General features: G+C 59.2%; 1 protein-coding gene across 1 annotated transcript in view; it reads left to right on the plus strand.

Moving 5' to 3' along the window:
- Positions 1-15,893, plus strand: part of DOC2B (double C2 domain beta) — a 65,489-nt gene that overhangs the window by 24,397 nt on the left and 25,199 nt on the right. The window contains exon 4 of the mRNA XM_059717017.1: positions 5,929-6,038. Coding sequence (XP_059573000.1) covers positions 5,929-6,038 — 110 coding nt within the window. The remainder of the gene's footprint in view (positions 1-5,928; positions 6,039-15,893) is intronic.

The following is a 15,893-nucleotide window of genomic DNA, read 5'->3' on the forward strand; positions in this document are numbered from 1 at the left end:
CCCATAATGACACCTAGTATAAACTGCAAGGGAAATATTTCCAGCCCCTTCTGTTTCGAATGTGCTGGGGAACGGTATAATTAAAGATGTTGATGTGTAGCGAGAACTCACAGTAACTGCTGGGGTAGATGAATTTAAATACAAAATGCATATGCTATGAATATTAATCTGGCTCTCATTTTATACCAAAATAAAAGGCCCTTTTATTTGTTACAGTTCAGCAGCATAAATTCACAGTGGTTGAGGCATTTCACCTTGGCACATCTTGGTTTTCACTGCAGTTCGGAAGGGCCATGAGCGCATTTGTCAGCAGACACTGTCACTTCTGCTCATGCCAAACCATCGATGGTGATCTGCTGTAGGGAGTGAAGAGCAAATGGAAGCCCCTGCATGTCCCGGGCACATCTTGTGCTCTTCAGTATAGGAATAAAAAGTGGGGAGGAGGAAGGTGAGGTCCTGGGAACAGCCCGTGCCACCACCTTACAGACTAACTTGCACTGTCTAGCCCCCATATGCCATGAGCCGTTGATGTCTAGGTCTCGTGGGATGCAGTGATTCTGTGCTGCCCTGGGAAGGCCTCCTGCTTTCCAGCTGTGGAGCCTCGTGGCTTTGCCACGATGCCTGTTTTACAGCCTGAGGAGTGGAGGGGAATTGAGCTTGTACCGCGGGATCCTTCACAACCTCCCAAGAACAGGACCTCAGAAACCTGCCAGCTTTGGGTGATATCGCACCTGATTCCTTAAAGTGCTTGTAGAAACCCCACTCTTCACGATGAGGTCAAGGTCACACTAGAAGCCAGGGGCCAAGAACCTGGGATGGACCCTGAAGTCCTGACACCCAGCCCAGCCCTGGAAGCTCTGGATGAGATCAGGAAGTCCTAGGAGGTACTTGGGTGGGCAGTGGAATGTGATCCTGGAGGGCATTTGTTCTGTCCCCAAATTCTAATGACCCCTTCTCCTTTGCAAGTGTGCTGGGGTGCAGGCAGTGGAAAGAAGAGGCAGGGTGTGATAGAGGAGATGTATTGGGTGCCTAGAAAAGGGCGTTGACCAGGTAGAGTGTTGCCAGTGTAGCTGTCAGTCAGGGGCCTTTGTACACGCAACAAAATTGGCCTTTCAAGTGGCTTATTTACCCTTTTGCACCGCTTTAATGGCATTGCTTCTCTTTGCTTATGCTTGCTCAGTTGCATTAAGTGAACCTTTAAGCATACATAGGGGACCTCTCTTATGGACACTTCCATACGAGCAGCGCCTGGGGCTGCCACAGGAGTGCCAAGGGCTCATGACTGGAAGAGGAGACAGTCTGTGCAGGGATACACACGCTCTCCAGGGCTTATATCTGCCTTCTGAGTCCTCTCTAAGGTCTGAGGGTCTGCTAGACTTGCTCCTTCTGAATTTGGGAGCAGAGCCTGCCCCCAGTGCTGTATTTCACTCCCCTCCTCAGGCTTGCTGGACTCTGAGTTTGGTGCACATTCCCAGGCCTACCCAGACCTTTCCTGCAGTCACGTGTGGCTTATCGCATTGCTGGGGATATTGCGTCTGCTGTCTCCGAACTGCCGAGCGCTCCTGGAGCGCCTCGAGGTCTGTCACCATGCCAAGGTCCCAGCAGATGCATGCTGTGAGCCCCTGGGGGAAAGCAGAACTCCTTGATCCGTATCCTGTAAGGGGCGTTGCGCAGACTGAGTGGTGGGTGGCAGTTGCTCTATGCACTCCTGGTTTCCGTACCCTCCTGTCTATCTGGCCCCGATGCAGCTGAGTTGCTGGATCTGGCTGATTTCAAAGTACACTGATAATGAGTGCTAATGCATAACATATCATGTGCCCCTTAAGCCTGCAATTGCCCACCCCAGCCCTTCCCAGGGTTTCGGCTCTGACGGGCAGGCGTTGGCGGCAGTGCCCAGGACAGGATTGCTGAAGAATGGAGAAAACAGAGAAGAGCGCTGAGCCCTGCTAGGGAGCAAGAACGCTGTTGGTGCCTGCCCAGAGCTCTCACGATGAACTGGCTTGTTTGAAACTCTTGTGGCACCAGGAGCCTTGTCCTGACCTCCTTCAGAGGGGAGGGACACCTGCCAGGGAACCTGACCCCTGTGTGTAAAGGAGCAGGCACTACAGCAAGACGACGACTGGAGAGAGGGAGCCTGTGGGTGCTAATGCACGGAGCACCCTGCTCACCTCCCAGGTGGGGTGATGGATGCAATGGCCCTGTGGGACTGTTTGCTGACAGCCTTTATCTATTGCTTTCATCAGAGCTCATTAGGCTGAGAAATGGCCAGAGCCATTTCCCGCTGGGCGGGGGATTGATGGAAGAGCCCTCATGTAGGCCTGCTCTCCTGAGCCCCTTGTCACTGCCCTCCCTGCCAGGGAGCGGCAGTGCTGGGGCTGGCAGGGAAGGAGTGCGAGTTCTGTTGAGCTCGATCCATCACGGGAGGGCAGGTAGGGAAGGGGAGCACAGACTGGCTTGAGATCGATCATCCCTCAACCTGGGACTGTGCTCTCCTCTTAACACCCGGAAGGTGCCTCTGCTCCAAGGTGCAGCGCTGTGATTGAGTGACACTGTTAGGAGGCCGCTGAGAGCAGCCGTTCGCATCATGCTAAGGCAGCCTGGAGAGAGGTGATGGCTTGGGGGCATGAACCCCCACTCTCCTTCCAGAGATCCTGTTGGGCAAAGTAGCTCAGTCGACTGCTGATTTTCTTCCCCTTCCTGCCCCTCAGCATGAAGTTTTTGCCTCTGCAGCAGACTGAGATGCGTTGGGTAATCTAGGCTTCAGGATCTTAGGTTGGGAGATGCTGTTGTTGGGAAGAAATCTTCCCGGCAGCCTTTCCCCTGACTTAGCAAGCAGCAGATGGCTTTCCAGCAGGACCTGGGAGCCAAGGAGAGGACGCAGATGAGGCTTTTTCACCTCCTTCTCCTGCTCTTTCTTTCTTTCCACCTGCCTGCCTCCCTAACAGTGCTCATCTCCTTCAACTCCAAGGAGGATGTTTTCATCTCCAGGCAGAAGCCCTGGGCAGATGAACTCAGGCCAGCATGCAGCTCCTGGTGGCATTTGTCAGTTCTGGGGCTCACTCACAGCTTGCATCTCTGCTCCTTTGCTCCTGTTACTTTGAAAGCTTAAGAAACAAGCAGCTCAATTCACACCCTCCCGCTGCTCGCTAAAACCTCAACGTGCCTGGTCCGCTGCTTTTATTTTCAGCAGCATCACGTCACGCTGCTCCAGCATCACCCCATTGTCCGTGCCAAGCCTTCGCCAGTAGCGTGACGTGATGCCTCCGAAAATAGAGCAGCCGCATTAACTGGGGGGCTTGCGGTGGGGTGTCCTGGCAGCAGGCCTGGTCTGGGGACGATCTGCACCCCAAAGTACTGCTGCCGCAGTCAGGTTTTGCAGTTCCATGCTTTGCACGTTCATTTTCTGAATGCTTTCCAGCTTCCGGGCCGTTCCATAGCAGTTCTGTTGGACTTCCCTCCTACCTTTCCCATCTGCTCTTCCCTGTAGCGGTGCACTGGCAGGGTCTGGATTTTCTTCTGGTTGCCCCAGTATTATCGGTGCGTGCCTAGCCTGCAAACATGGATTGACTACATTCTGTCCCCAGAAATACTGAGGCTTTGGAAGAGGAGAAAAGATGGAAGAGAGTTTCTGCTGCAACCACACAGGCTGGAGAGTTACTCCAAAAACACACTGTATTTCCCTGATTCCAAGCCACCAGCACAGCACCAAGTCTCATCAGACCTGCGGTGAAATCACACAGCCCTGCTGCCCTGAAGAACACAGTCACAGGGGAGCCGCTAGAAAACCCCAGCTTTGAGGAGATATCGAAGGGTGGGGGCGCTGCGGGGAGGTATAAAGAGGGCAGCCCACGTGTCTGGATTTCTCTCTCTGGTCCCAGTTCGTCAAAGCCCCAGCCCTTGGGCATGAATGTTCAAAGCGGGCTGCCCCTGGCCAGTCAGATACCTATGTGTGTGGATCTGCCCTGTTCAAGTCACTGGGGATGAAGCTGGGGAAGTGCGTGAGCAGAGTGCCGGATGACAGACTCAATCAGGTGGAGCCCGGGCTGCTGAGGCTTCAGCTTGCTGATAGCCCAGCAAAGTCAGCAGAAGGACTCCCGTTGCCAGGCCCCAGAGGGTGCTGGATCAGAGCTCTCTCCAGCCCCCAGTGCCTTTCTGCTGAGCGCTGATAAAGCAGCCGGATGGAACGAGCTGAGGATGTTGTCCCCGCAGGCCAAGGCCCTTTCCCATTCCCATGACCTGAAAGCATCCTGCTGGGCACAGGATGGCAGGGAGCCTTTCAGTGCCCCTCTGCCAGGGCAGGAGAAAGATGTCCTCTTCCAGGCTGATGGCAGTGGGGAGAGGCTTTGGCATCTGCTCTAGATTGTCCCCCCCAAGTGCACGGCGGGCTGCGGACTGGGCTGCCTCAGTTCGACCTCTCAATTAGCAGCTTCCTCCAAGTCTGGTGCTAGACTGAATGATGGGACAACCTTTGCAATGGGACGTGCTCGGCCTTCCCAATGAGCCACGTGCAAATGAGCTCCTCCTGAAATGGTTTCCTGGCAAAACTCCTCCGGACTTAGTATGCTAACGAGAGGCCCTGGAACGAAGCAACGGCTTGACCCAGCTCAGAGGCGGGAGGCAACCAGGATGCTCTGATGAGCTCCACTGGGAGCAGAGTACATGCCCACATCGTTCCCCCATGCCTGCTCCTGACTGACACTTGTGTGTTTCTTTGGCACTTTCTTGCTCCAGCACGTGTCCAGAATTCAAAATGAAGCTTCCCATGAGACTTTGCATGGAATGATTAATGATTTAATAAAAAAAGCTGAGAGAACAGCAAAAAAATGACAATACAATGAACCAATAATTGATTCTTGGAAGTGTCTCGCTCATGCTTTATTAAAAAATGCACTTGTCAGGGCAGTTACTTGTTTTCCAGAACCGGGCCTTATATATGGCTGCAGCAGCTTGTTTTATAGGGGCACTAAACTGCCATACCAGTCTTTTATGGAGCAGGCCCTTTCAGAAGGACTGCCACGGAAGGGGCACAGTCAGTCTTCTGCTTGCAAAGAGCAGCTTCCTCCGTGGGGATGAACACAGAGCTGTCCAAGGCCTGGTCCAGGCTCCAGAGCTACGTCGGCAGAGTCCCCTTGTTTAGACGTGACAGATGGCAACAGGAGGGGCTGTCTGCTGGCATCATGCCCAAACGGCAGAAGCTGAAGCTGGTGGAAGCCCTCTCCCCCACTGGCAGAGCTGTGTCCACAGCAGGGGGGCTGTCGACACTGCCCTGTTGGCAAGGGAAAGTTGGTCCACGCTGTGAGGCCAGCACGGCTCTGTAGCATGTGCCAGGCCTGTGTCGGCAGAGGACGTACAGCAGTTGCTCCTGCTCCCTCTAGCAGCAAGGTCCAGCTGCTGGGGGCTGTAGCAGAGCCCGGGACAGTGGGAGGGACCTGGGAGAATCCGTCTTGCTCCATTGTGCCTCGGCAGGAGGGCTGCAGGCTCGTGCTCCGGCATTGTGCTAGGGTTGTTCTTGTCCCTGGGCACTGCATCGCTCAGTGTTAAGAGGCTGTGGTGAGAGCCAGGGAATGCTGAGCACTGCCAAGGCTAATGAAACGTGTATCAGGGAAATAATACTGAGAGCCAGGCCTGCGGGCAGCCAGCCCGCACAGCCCCCTGTGGAGCTTCTAATGAACTCAGGTTGATTTTTTTTTTCTTTTCTCTCCCCTGCCATATAAATGAGTCCCTGAGCCCAAAGTCCCTGTGCTCTGTTGCTCTCAGCCGAGGTGCCCAGTTTGTATGGGTGGGGCAGCACCATTCGCTGCCTCCCGGGTGCCAGGGCCTGGGGGCAGCTCATTTCTTGGGCTCTTTCCTTTCTCAAGTGCTTGCACATTGGTCACGACTGCTCCCCACTGCAGCCGCAGTAACCGGGGGCGTGATTTGTTCTTCCAGGCCAACAAGCTGAGAACGAAAACTTTGCGGAACACCCTGAACCCCACCTGGAACGAGACCCTCACCTACTACGGGATCACAGATGAGGACATGATCCGCAAGACGCTCCGGTAGGTGTCTCGGCGGATCTGGGTGTGGGCTGGGGAAGACTTCCTGCCTCCTTGTTTGGAGAGAAATCCTTCCACTTGCTTTACCTCTGGGGGAAGGAGAAGGATGTATGTGGTCACCAAGGTGCAGAGGATCTGAATTCTGGCCCAGAATTCAGATGACCACGTGGACCTCTCACGGTGCCCTGCATCCCAGCAGCCCCCTCTGCCTGGCATGCTGGGGGCAGAAGCAAAGCTCCTGCTCTCAGGCAGATCAGAGGGTTATGATGTTGCTGGGCCCATCGCTTGCATGCCCTGACGGGAGGCATCTGTCGCACCCTTCGCAGCAGATACTCAGTGCTGAGACTGAAGCGCGGGTGAGGAGTCCTGCACTCCTCGCTCAGCGCCCTGGGCTCTGATGTGCAGGGGGAAGGGCCTTGGGGGTTTAACCTTTTTGTTTCCAAACCTGGTCACTGTGCCATAGTCAGCTGCTCACTTGGTTTGTTCGTGGCTTCGGGGTGCATTTTGGGGCCTGGTTTCTGTTGTGTTGGAGGTGGGTGCTGCGTGCATTTTCCAGTTGCCACAAAGCTAAATGGTGCCATGTTTTCTCAGCCTGGTTTAACCCATCCAAGCAACATGGAAGCCAGTCTCTTGGGAGCAAAGTCCTGTTCCACTAGTGCACATGGGGGTGGGAAGCTGGCCCTGTGCTGCTGGCAGCATGGCAGTGGGTAGGTAGGTGCCATTCGTCCTCGCACAGTGTGTCAGAAATGCTTCCTTTCAGACAGGGTCTAACACTGAGCCCTGTAGCAAAGCGAAGACTTGGGCAGCATCCGCTTTGGGGTAGCAGCCATCCTCCCCACAAGGTCCCGCACTTCTGCTGGCCAGGGGCATCAGCCTTGGTTAAACTGGAATCCACGTGTAAGCCCTGCCCCTGCTATTAGTTCCTGAATCAAAGCCTGTGGAAATGAAAGGAAAGCATCCCAACTTTTGGCACCGGCCCTTGCAAAGGCTGCTGTGTTCTGTCCTTAAGTTGTCCGCAAATCTCCTTGCTCCAGTGCCCTGCAGTGGAGGTCAGGTAAGACGCTGTGAAAGAATGAAGGGGTTTGCCATCCCAGCTGTGTGGTTGGAGGGCTAAGAGCTGCGCCTTGCAGAGGCCCAGAGCTGCAGGAAGTGCTGGAACCAGGATGCTGCGGCACAGCAGAGCTGGCAAGGGCAGGCAGACCCGGAGCCACCTCTGTCAGAGCACCAAGCGCGGGGATAGCTCTCTCCAGAGACGAGTCCTTCCCATGGGAACATCAGTGCCGCTGACAGTGCTGCCAGCGCAGCAGGCTGCGAGCCTGGGTTTCCTTAGTATTATTTTCATTCTCCTCTGTGCCTTTGAAGTTTTCAGCTACCTCAAGCGTGGAAATTGGTTTATAGAGAATCGCTCGGCTGAACTGTTGTGTTGAAATGCGCCAGGGAGAAGGAGTGTTTGGCCTCGGCCCTCACCTCCCCGTTAGCTCGCGTAATTGTTTCCTGCTGTGAAAACGGTTTCCACTTCATCCTCATGAGGAGGGAGCCGTGGGCTCCCAGAAGCAGAAGGGTGCAGTGGAGAACGAGGCCCTGTGTTTGCCGGACTCACATTTAATGTCTTCATTCTCCTGTGGAGGAATTGTAATTCCTGGCACAACCCTGCTGCAGGATCGTCCATGGCGGCTGCTGAGGCGTTTCTTGGGGGCAGTGGTGCCGTGTCCCTGGGCCTGCTCGCTGCCCCAGCACGGACAGTCACGAGCGGTCACAAGCTCGTGGGACGGATGCGTCTCGCTCCTGCCGAAGACGTGAGAGGGAGGGAGAAGCATCAGACTTTGCCTGTGGAGGGAAGCACTGAAAGGCAAGTTCTTCGCCTCCAGTTTCATGCTCCATTTCCTGGGACTGGCTCCCATGAAACAGGCATTAAAGCGTCAGTGAAACAAGCCAGGAGCCCCTTGCGGCTCGCGTGCAGAGCACTTGGATTCTGACCAGCGGCAGCTGTCTGCCCCTCCCTCTCCCCTGGGCTGTTTTTTTGGTGCTGTGGTATCAGGAAGGGCAAAGCCTCCTGCCATGGCCCATCCTGCATGCCCAGAAACCTGTGGACCTCACTGCTGCAGGGGGCAGAGCTGGGCCATGTCGCTGCCTCTCGCGGCCCTGCGCTGGGCTCGGCGGGAACGCCCTCTGTGCCCCCGGCTGGAGTCTCTGCCAATGTATCTCCAGCCCAAGTGGCACCGGCAGGGGCCTCTCCGGGCTCGGGCCCAGTAGGCGTTGGCTGGTGGATTAGCATATGGCGTGCGGTGGAAGGGGGAACTCGCATCCTCCCACGTTACTATGGCGACCGGAGCTGCACCGATAACCTGGAAGCCGGCGCCTGTTGGGCGGCTCAGGCGGGCTTGGAGCCTGGGGAGGCCCCAGCTGGAGAGCCCGGGAGAGCTGGTGCAGCAAAGCTTTGCTTGGGGGGTGGGAAATGGCAGGGGGGAGAGGGACTGTGGGGCAGGGACAGCCACTAGGCCTGGGCTGAGCAGGGCTTTGTGCTTCGCTGGCCTGACCCAGCCCCTGGCCCTCTCCCCTGCGCCCATCACGGGGTCCACCAGTTCCCGTGGTGTCGGGCTGCAGGCGAGATTGATGTCAGCTCTCACAAATTGGCCACAAGGTGGAAAATGGCTTGTATTTTTTCTTTTAATTCAGAGCCCACATGTTCTAGCTTTCCCTTGGGGCAGTCGGGCAGATGCCAGCCCCTGAAGTCCGGCGCCTCCTGGGTTCTCAGTTCCCTCCTCAAACCTAACGTTCCCCTCTCGCCTGAAAGGTGAAGCAGGGATCTCCAGAGGCCTGGACTCCACTTTGGACCCCGCCACTCACTGCCTGCACCTTCTTAGCCAAGTTGCTTGTCTGCCTTGGAGAGCTGTGGGGAAGGGCCGTGCAGCACCGAGCACAGGGAGACTCGGAGCCCAGTTGGGGCCTCTGGTACAACCCGCAGGTGAGGGAACGCCGTGGTGTGCAAGCTGCTACGGCTGCATACAGTCCTGCATGCACCGTCCTGGACGTGAGGTAGCAGCAGGCAGCAGGGAGGTGGCACTGGCCAGCGTTTTCCCTCCTGCCTGGGAAAAGCCAGGGGCTCTGGGTTGCTCGCTGTCAGCAGCCCGGCTTTGTGAAGGAGCCCACACGATGCCCACCATGGTGGGGAGGATGGAGCACTGCCTGCGTCCCTGGCGCTGAACTCATGGTGCACCTGGGAAACTCATCTGGGCTCCTGTTTAATGCAAAATCCACCAGCGAAATCAAAGCAGCCCCCAGCCCCTGCTACCTCAGAGCTTGCCTGGGCACGGAGAGATGGGGGCCAGGAGCCTCCGCCCTGCACAGTCCGTCTCGGCGTCTGGGGCCTGAAGTGCTAGCACTGCCTGGGTCCTCACCAAAGGCCCGGGGAAGAGAGGGCTGTGTTACTCGGCCCAGGATTTCTGCCCGTGAGCAGAGAGCTGTAGGCGGCAGCGTGAGGGCAGGGAAATGGCTCTTGGCCCTCTCTGTGAGTCATCCCGGAGTTGCCTCTTCTTTGCCACCTCCTTGCACAGGGCGCTGGCACGTGAATAGCAACTCCCACGTGGAGGGCTTATGCCCAGCAGGCAGGGTGGGGGTGTTATACAGCCCCTGGGCACCTCCTGGAGCAGCAGAATCCCTTGGTGTGAGGGGAGGGGGCCGGGTGGGGCCCCAGACCAGCCTGCTTCACGCTCGTGGTGCAAATGAGCTTAGCTCTCGGCAAAGGAGGCGGCAGTCAGTGGTCACTGCAGCTGCAAGGCCCCCAGGGCCGCCTGTGCCCGTGCAGCACTTCTCACACCTGCAAGGCAGCACCAGGCCCCAGACCACTCTCGACCACATCCCTAAGGCATGGGCTGGAGCCTCCATCTTGAAAGCGTGGTCAGAAGATATGCTCCTCTCCAGCATATCTGCACCTGCCATCCCCAGTCCTGAGCAGGGGGTTCTGTCTGCTGGGCGCCTCGCTCCACCATCGCAGCCCCAGTTGCGATGCCATCTGCTCTTCCACTTCCCAGGCTGCTGCAGAGCAGAGGCTGACCCATGTCCATGTGGCACTTGTGTGGAGAGGGACAAGCGTCTGCCAGGATTTGGCCCGCAGCAAAGCCTGGGCTCTGCACCCAGAAGGAAGCGGCCCAGGGAAAGTGCAGTTACTCCCCATGCTCCCTGTCTCCCTTTGCAAGGGGATGGTGTGGGACGGGGAGCCTTACCTCTGGGGAGTGCCTGAATCCGAAGCAGCCAGCAGCAACCTCTGGTTTAGGAGCAGGCGCACAAGATGATCAGACACCAGCATCCAGCCTGGAGCACTGAGGCGCAAGCAGCAGAGCCTGGCATCGGTGTTCAGCATCTTCCTGGTGGCAGCAGCCCTCTCCATCGCTGTAACAAGTCCTGCACTGAAGGATTGCTTCTCTGAACTAATCGTTGCGGGTCCCGGAGATTAGCCCTGCTGCAAACTAATTTCCTAACAAAGCCCGCGGACCACTCCTGCCGCAGTTTGGCTTTTGAAGGAATTAATTGAAAACGCCCCAAGGCTTTGGGGTGGCTGTTGTGTGTGCCTGGGGTGGGGGGGAGGCTCTAGCATTTCCGCCTTGGCTCTGCAGAGCTGCCACTGAAGAGTCAGCGCGTCTTCAACAAGCTGCTTAGAGGTTGTGAATCATGAAGTTTAATTTAAACGCCTGCCCTTCAATTTATCTGTGCTGGTGTCAGGGGGCGTGCGGGAGAAGGTCTCTTGGTGAAGTGTGTGTTATCGGAGACTTCAGAAACATTCACAGCAGATCTGCACCCCCACTCCACCATCCAGCCTCAGGAAGCATTTGGGGAGGGATGTTTTAGCTAGCAGCAGTGGCGGCTGGCATCTTCCTGAACACCTGTGATGGAGCTGAGACACAAGACTCGTCTGCTTTCATTTCCAGTGTCTTAGAAACAGCAAGCACCAATATTTTCATGCTGGCAATGGTCACCTTGGGGGTCCGATGCCTTACGCGTTGACAGACAACAGCACAGGGAGATCTCGTGCCTAGAGGCTAAAATGAGATGCGTTCACACTGGACTGGGTGCAGGCTTTTAATCTCAGGCTGATGAAGCAATTGCTCGACCACATTCCTAAGGCATGGGCTGGAGCGTCCATCTTGAAAGCGTGGTCAGAAGATATGCTCCTCTCCAGCTGCAAGCTGCAGGCTTGTGGCACGAGTCCCTCAGCAGGGCTCCCAAGCTGCGCAAGGCAGGAGGCCAGACCGCGTGTCCACAAATGGTCCTTTCTGGCCTTAAAACCTAGCAGCTGCTTTCTTCTTCGCCTTAAGGCTGCTTTATACCACTTCAGCGCTGTAAGGGAGTCTTAGAGAGAGCACGGATTCATGCCTGGCTTCAGGCTCTTGCTTGGTCTCCAGTGCCCTTGGGCCTTTGGATTGTAGCCCACTTTGCAAAGCAACCGATGATGGGCAGTGGTGGGGAGGGCATTAACTGTGGTTTCCCAGTGCAGACTCTGCAAACCCGGGCTCTTAGCATCACGCTGCCTGCTTGCAAACAGCCAGTGGCTTGGGGCCCACCAACCAGATCTGCAGCCAGAGGGGACACCCTCCAGTCAAGGGAGCTGCCTGCATGCAAAGTCCTCAAGGGGAGAAGGCCAGGGGGTTTGTGCCCTCAGGGAAGTCAGCCCTGGTCAGTCCCTCCTGCACACCCCTCCTTTGGCTGCTTGGGGACACAACCAGCCATGCTTCGTCTCCTCCAGGACGGTGCCTTGAACCGGCTGCCCTAATAAGACAAAGTCACCTCTTTTGTTGTGAGCTCTGTCTTAACTGTGCTTCTAGGGCAGCTTTCAGCCCCAAGGCCTGGAACTGAGCACACACTTAGTTCTGTGCAGTGGGGCAAGTCCCATTGCAGCCAGTGAGCCATCACATGTATGTTGGCCTGGGCAGGATCGGGACTAGCATGCTTTAGAGACAGGGTGCACTGGGCACCCTTGTACCATTCCCCTGTCTTAAAGTACAGCCCCTCGGGGGTGCAATGCTTAGCTCTTTGCTGCCACAGTTGCCTGCAGCAGTGCTGGGTGGCCTGGAGGCCTGGCCAGGAAAAAGAATGCCCTGTCCCTCTGACACTGCCGCATAACTAGATCAGCAGAGCACAACTGCCTAAATTAAATAATGCACACGATCCACAATAAATAGATGCAATGCATAAACACGGAGCTGTCTGATATTGGACAGAATTATTCCTCCGCAGTGCCTGTTGAGGAAGCAATGCATTATTCATTTCATAGTCAGCCAGCCACAGAGCGGTCCCACTAGTGCCGGAAGTTCTCTGCTTGATAATGTCTTCAACAAATAGTATTACGCAGCCAGCGGCGGGTTCAGAATAGGACTTGACCAGCGCTTACAAGGACTGCAGAGCGGGCTGCATTTCTGGGGTGCATTTCACTTCCCAGGGAACTTTTCAGCCATCAACGGGGTGGCTCCTGCACTATTGTCAGCAGTGGAGTGGTTGTAATTACGCCCACCTATTAGAGTGGTTGTAATTACGCCAACTACTAGAGCCCTTTCCATTCCTCTGAGCGCGATGCAGAGGTCGGGGTGGCTCTTTCCATTGTGCTGGAGCAGGGACATGGCTGGTCACAGGACCCTGCTGGCTCCTCCTTCACTTTGATTCCAGATGTTCTGCTTCCTCAGATGGCCAGAGACAATGTGTACACACACTTCTCTGCATACATGCTTGCTGGAGTTGCTATGGGGACAGCGTGGTACCATGCATGAAAGGGGAGGTGTCTATGCAACACTCACGGTGATGCTGTTGGGCCTGGCAGAGGTGGAGCTGCAGGCAGGTTGGCCTTCAGCACGTGGCCATGATCCAGCACAAGGACCTGGTAGGGAGCTTGTGTGCAGCCCCTGGGTGGGCTCAGAAGTCCCCCCACAGCAAGAGCAAGGCAGCAAACAAAGGCCCAGTCCCCGGACTTGAGCGTGGGCAGCTGGAACAAGTCCAGCCAGCAGTGGTTCCTGCAGCCAGAGAAGACCGGTGCCTGCAGCCCAGGGGGACAGGCTGAGCGGTTTTGCTTTCTCCAGGCAGCTCCCATGGCTGCAAACAAAGGCAGACCTCCCGCCTCTGGACTCGAGCACAGGCAGCTGGAACAAGCTCTTGGCCACCAGGCCGCCTTCCCAGGGCTCCCCTTGTAGCGGAGCCTGTGCGTGTCTGCATGGAAAGAGTCAAGGGGCCCAGAAGTGAGGGGCTGCTCCAGCCGGGTCCTGTGGTGCACAGCGGTGGGCCTCTCAGTGCCGGTGCTGGGTTCAGGTCCTGGCCTCTCCCTGTTCTGCAGGGAGGCTTCTTCCTTTTCCACTGGAGGGGCCTGGCCCCTCGCTCCTCAGCGAGGCCCAGGTGCCCGTGACTAGGTGCACACAAGGAGGCTGCGCTGGGGTGCGTGGAGGTCGGGGGACAGCTGGGGTGGAGGCCAGGGAGACAAGGTCTGGGCATATGAACCCGGGCTTGAGCACCAGGGGTTTTTTGTACTTTGAACGTCAGGGTCTTTACTGTTTGCTGCTGCTGGACACCAAAACCAAGCCAAACGAAAAAAAACCCGGGTGGTGCCAGGCGGTTTGGGACAGCTCCAAATCCCCTCGGGCTTCCGCTGCGATCCCCCGAGCGGCAGCTGTCGGGCAAGTGCCGGGGGGAAGTCGGCTCGCATGAGCTGGGCCCTCCCGCCCGGCACTGCCCGGAGCGCGGGGCAGCAGCACCTGGCCCGGACCCTGCTCGCTGCTGCGCGGGGTAAGCCTCCGCTTCCCCCGCCCGGCCCGGGCTGCCCGCGGCAGCAGCACGACCCCAGGGCCCGGGACATCGCCCCGCCCGGACTCTCCGGCCGGCGCTGCCCGGGGCCGCCGCAGGGGGGAGGCGCTGGGCGCGGAGCAGGCGGGGCAGGAGCGACCCGGGACCCGGCTCCGCCCCGCCTTGAGCCCCGCGCTCCGATTCGTGTGTGACAGAAGGACAGCAATTTGCAGAGGGCTGCTGACTGCCCTTGCACTACACATCCCAGAGGCACCTGGAAGTGGGAAGAGGAAGTGATGAGGACCCTGCAGAGTCCTGCTGCTGCACTGCAAATCCCCCAAACCCAGCGGGACAGGAGGAGGAGGAGGAGGTGGTGACCTGGGATCCCTGGCTGGCGACATGGCAGCAAAGCTGCAAGCCGTGGTGCCCGCTGGAGATGGACTGAAGCAGAGCAGACGCTGCACGGCACCGGTCTCTGGAGGAAAGGCTGGTTCTTGGGGACATCCCTCCGCACAGGAGGGCAGGGGACCGTATGTGCTGATGTGGGACCCAGCGGGACTGACCACTACCTGTCCCCTGCCCTCTAAGTGCACGTGCTTACACTTGGCATGCCTGTGTCCTGGGTGTCTGTCCCTTCCCTTGGCCTGTGACCCAGCGCCCAAGACACTGCCTGTAAAGTCCATCCCTCCTGGGCTGCAGTGCCTGTGCCTGGCCCCGCCGGGCTCTCTTCCACCAGGCTCACACCGCCACGAGCCGCCGGCACCCTGGCCCAGGGCTCGGGGCAGACAGACCCTCGCCCGCCCGGCCGGGCGGCGCTGCCCGGGGCCGCCGCAGGGGGGAGGCGCTGGGCGCGGAGCAGGAGCGGCCCGGGCCCGGCTCCGCCCCGCCTTGAGCCCCGCGCTCCGATTCGTGCTGCCGAGCCCGGCCCCGCTCCGGGATGCACGGCGAGGGGCAGGGCCGGCCCGGGCCGCGGGGAGGGAGGCCGGGAGGAGCCGCCGGCCCCCCCCCGCCGCGCCGCAGCTCGGCCCAGCGCGGAGCGGGGTGCTGCCGCCCCGGGGTGCGGGCCGGGCCGGGCCGGGCAGGGAAGGGAGCTCCCCCCGCCGAGCCCTGCCTGTGCCCGGGGCAAGCGCCCCCGGAGCCGGCGGGGTGCAGCGCGCCAGGGGCCCGGGGGTCCCCGTCCCCCCCAACCCGAGAAGGAGGGCCCGGCTGCCGGCAGGAGTCCCGGGCTGTCGGGGCGAGGGGGGCAGGGCTCCTGGGGGCGGAGGGGCCAGGCCCAGGACAGCAGGCTCCTGCCTCGGGCGGGGCTGGAGGCGCCCGGGGGGGGTCGTAGTCCAGCACCGCGCTGGGCCTGCCAGGAGGGCCGAGGAGCTCGTGGCCACCCCCGGGCTCTGCCCCAGCGCAGGGCGCAGGAGGGTGTCCCACAGCGGGGGCCGCTGGCCGGCCCCTCGCGCCGCTCCTGCGCCTTCGCCCGGCACAAGCTCCTCGGGGCGGTGAGCGGGCTCGCAGGCGCGGCACTGGCACCCCTCTCCCAGGACAGCGGGCGCTGGGGTGCTGGTGCGGCTTTGGCCCAGCAGCCGCCCGGCTCCTGGCCCTTTGCCCTTCGGGGCCCCGGAGGCAGCTCGGCAGCTGGGCCTCGGTCTGAGCCAGGCCCCGGGGAGGGTGTTTGGGCAGGCGCCCGGCCCTGGGGCCCCACGTCGCCACGCTCTGCAGGACACGGCTGTCCAGCCCCCCGAGCGCAGCCCCAGGCCGCTGCTGCCCCCAGCCCCAGGTCTCGCCCAGAGCCGGGGGGCCAGGGCACGGTGCCGCGAAGCAGGTGCTGGGGGGCCGGACTCCCTTGTGGCTGGAGGCTGCCGAGCCCCCCTTCTCTGCACCCCCTCGGCGGGGCTGGCCCGGGAGCTGGGACCCGCAGTGGTCCCTGCTGAGCAGCCGGAGAAGACGGGTCCCTCCAGCCCAGGGGGACGCGCTGCGCCACGCCGCGCGGCCTCGCTTTGTCCAGGCAGCTCCCGTGGCCGCAAACAAAGGCAGACCTCCCGGCCAACGGCCCCACGTCTCCGGACTCGAGCTGGAACAAGTCCTCTCCGGCGTGGCAAATATGATGGC

This window comes from Alligator mississippiensis, chromosome 14, assembly GCF_030867095.1.
Source record: "Alligator mississippiensis isolate rAllMis1 chromosome 14, rAllMis1, whole genome shotgun sequence".
Lineage (NCBI taxonomy): Eukaryota > Metazoa > Chordata > Crocodylia > Alligatoridae > Alligator > Alligator mississippiensis.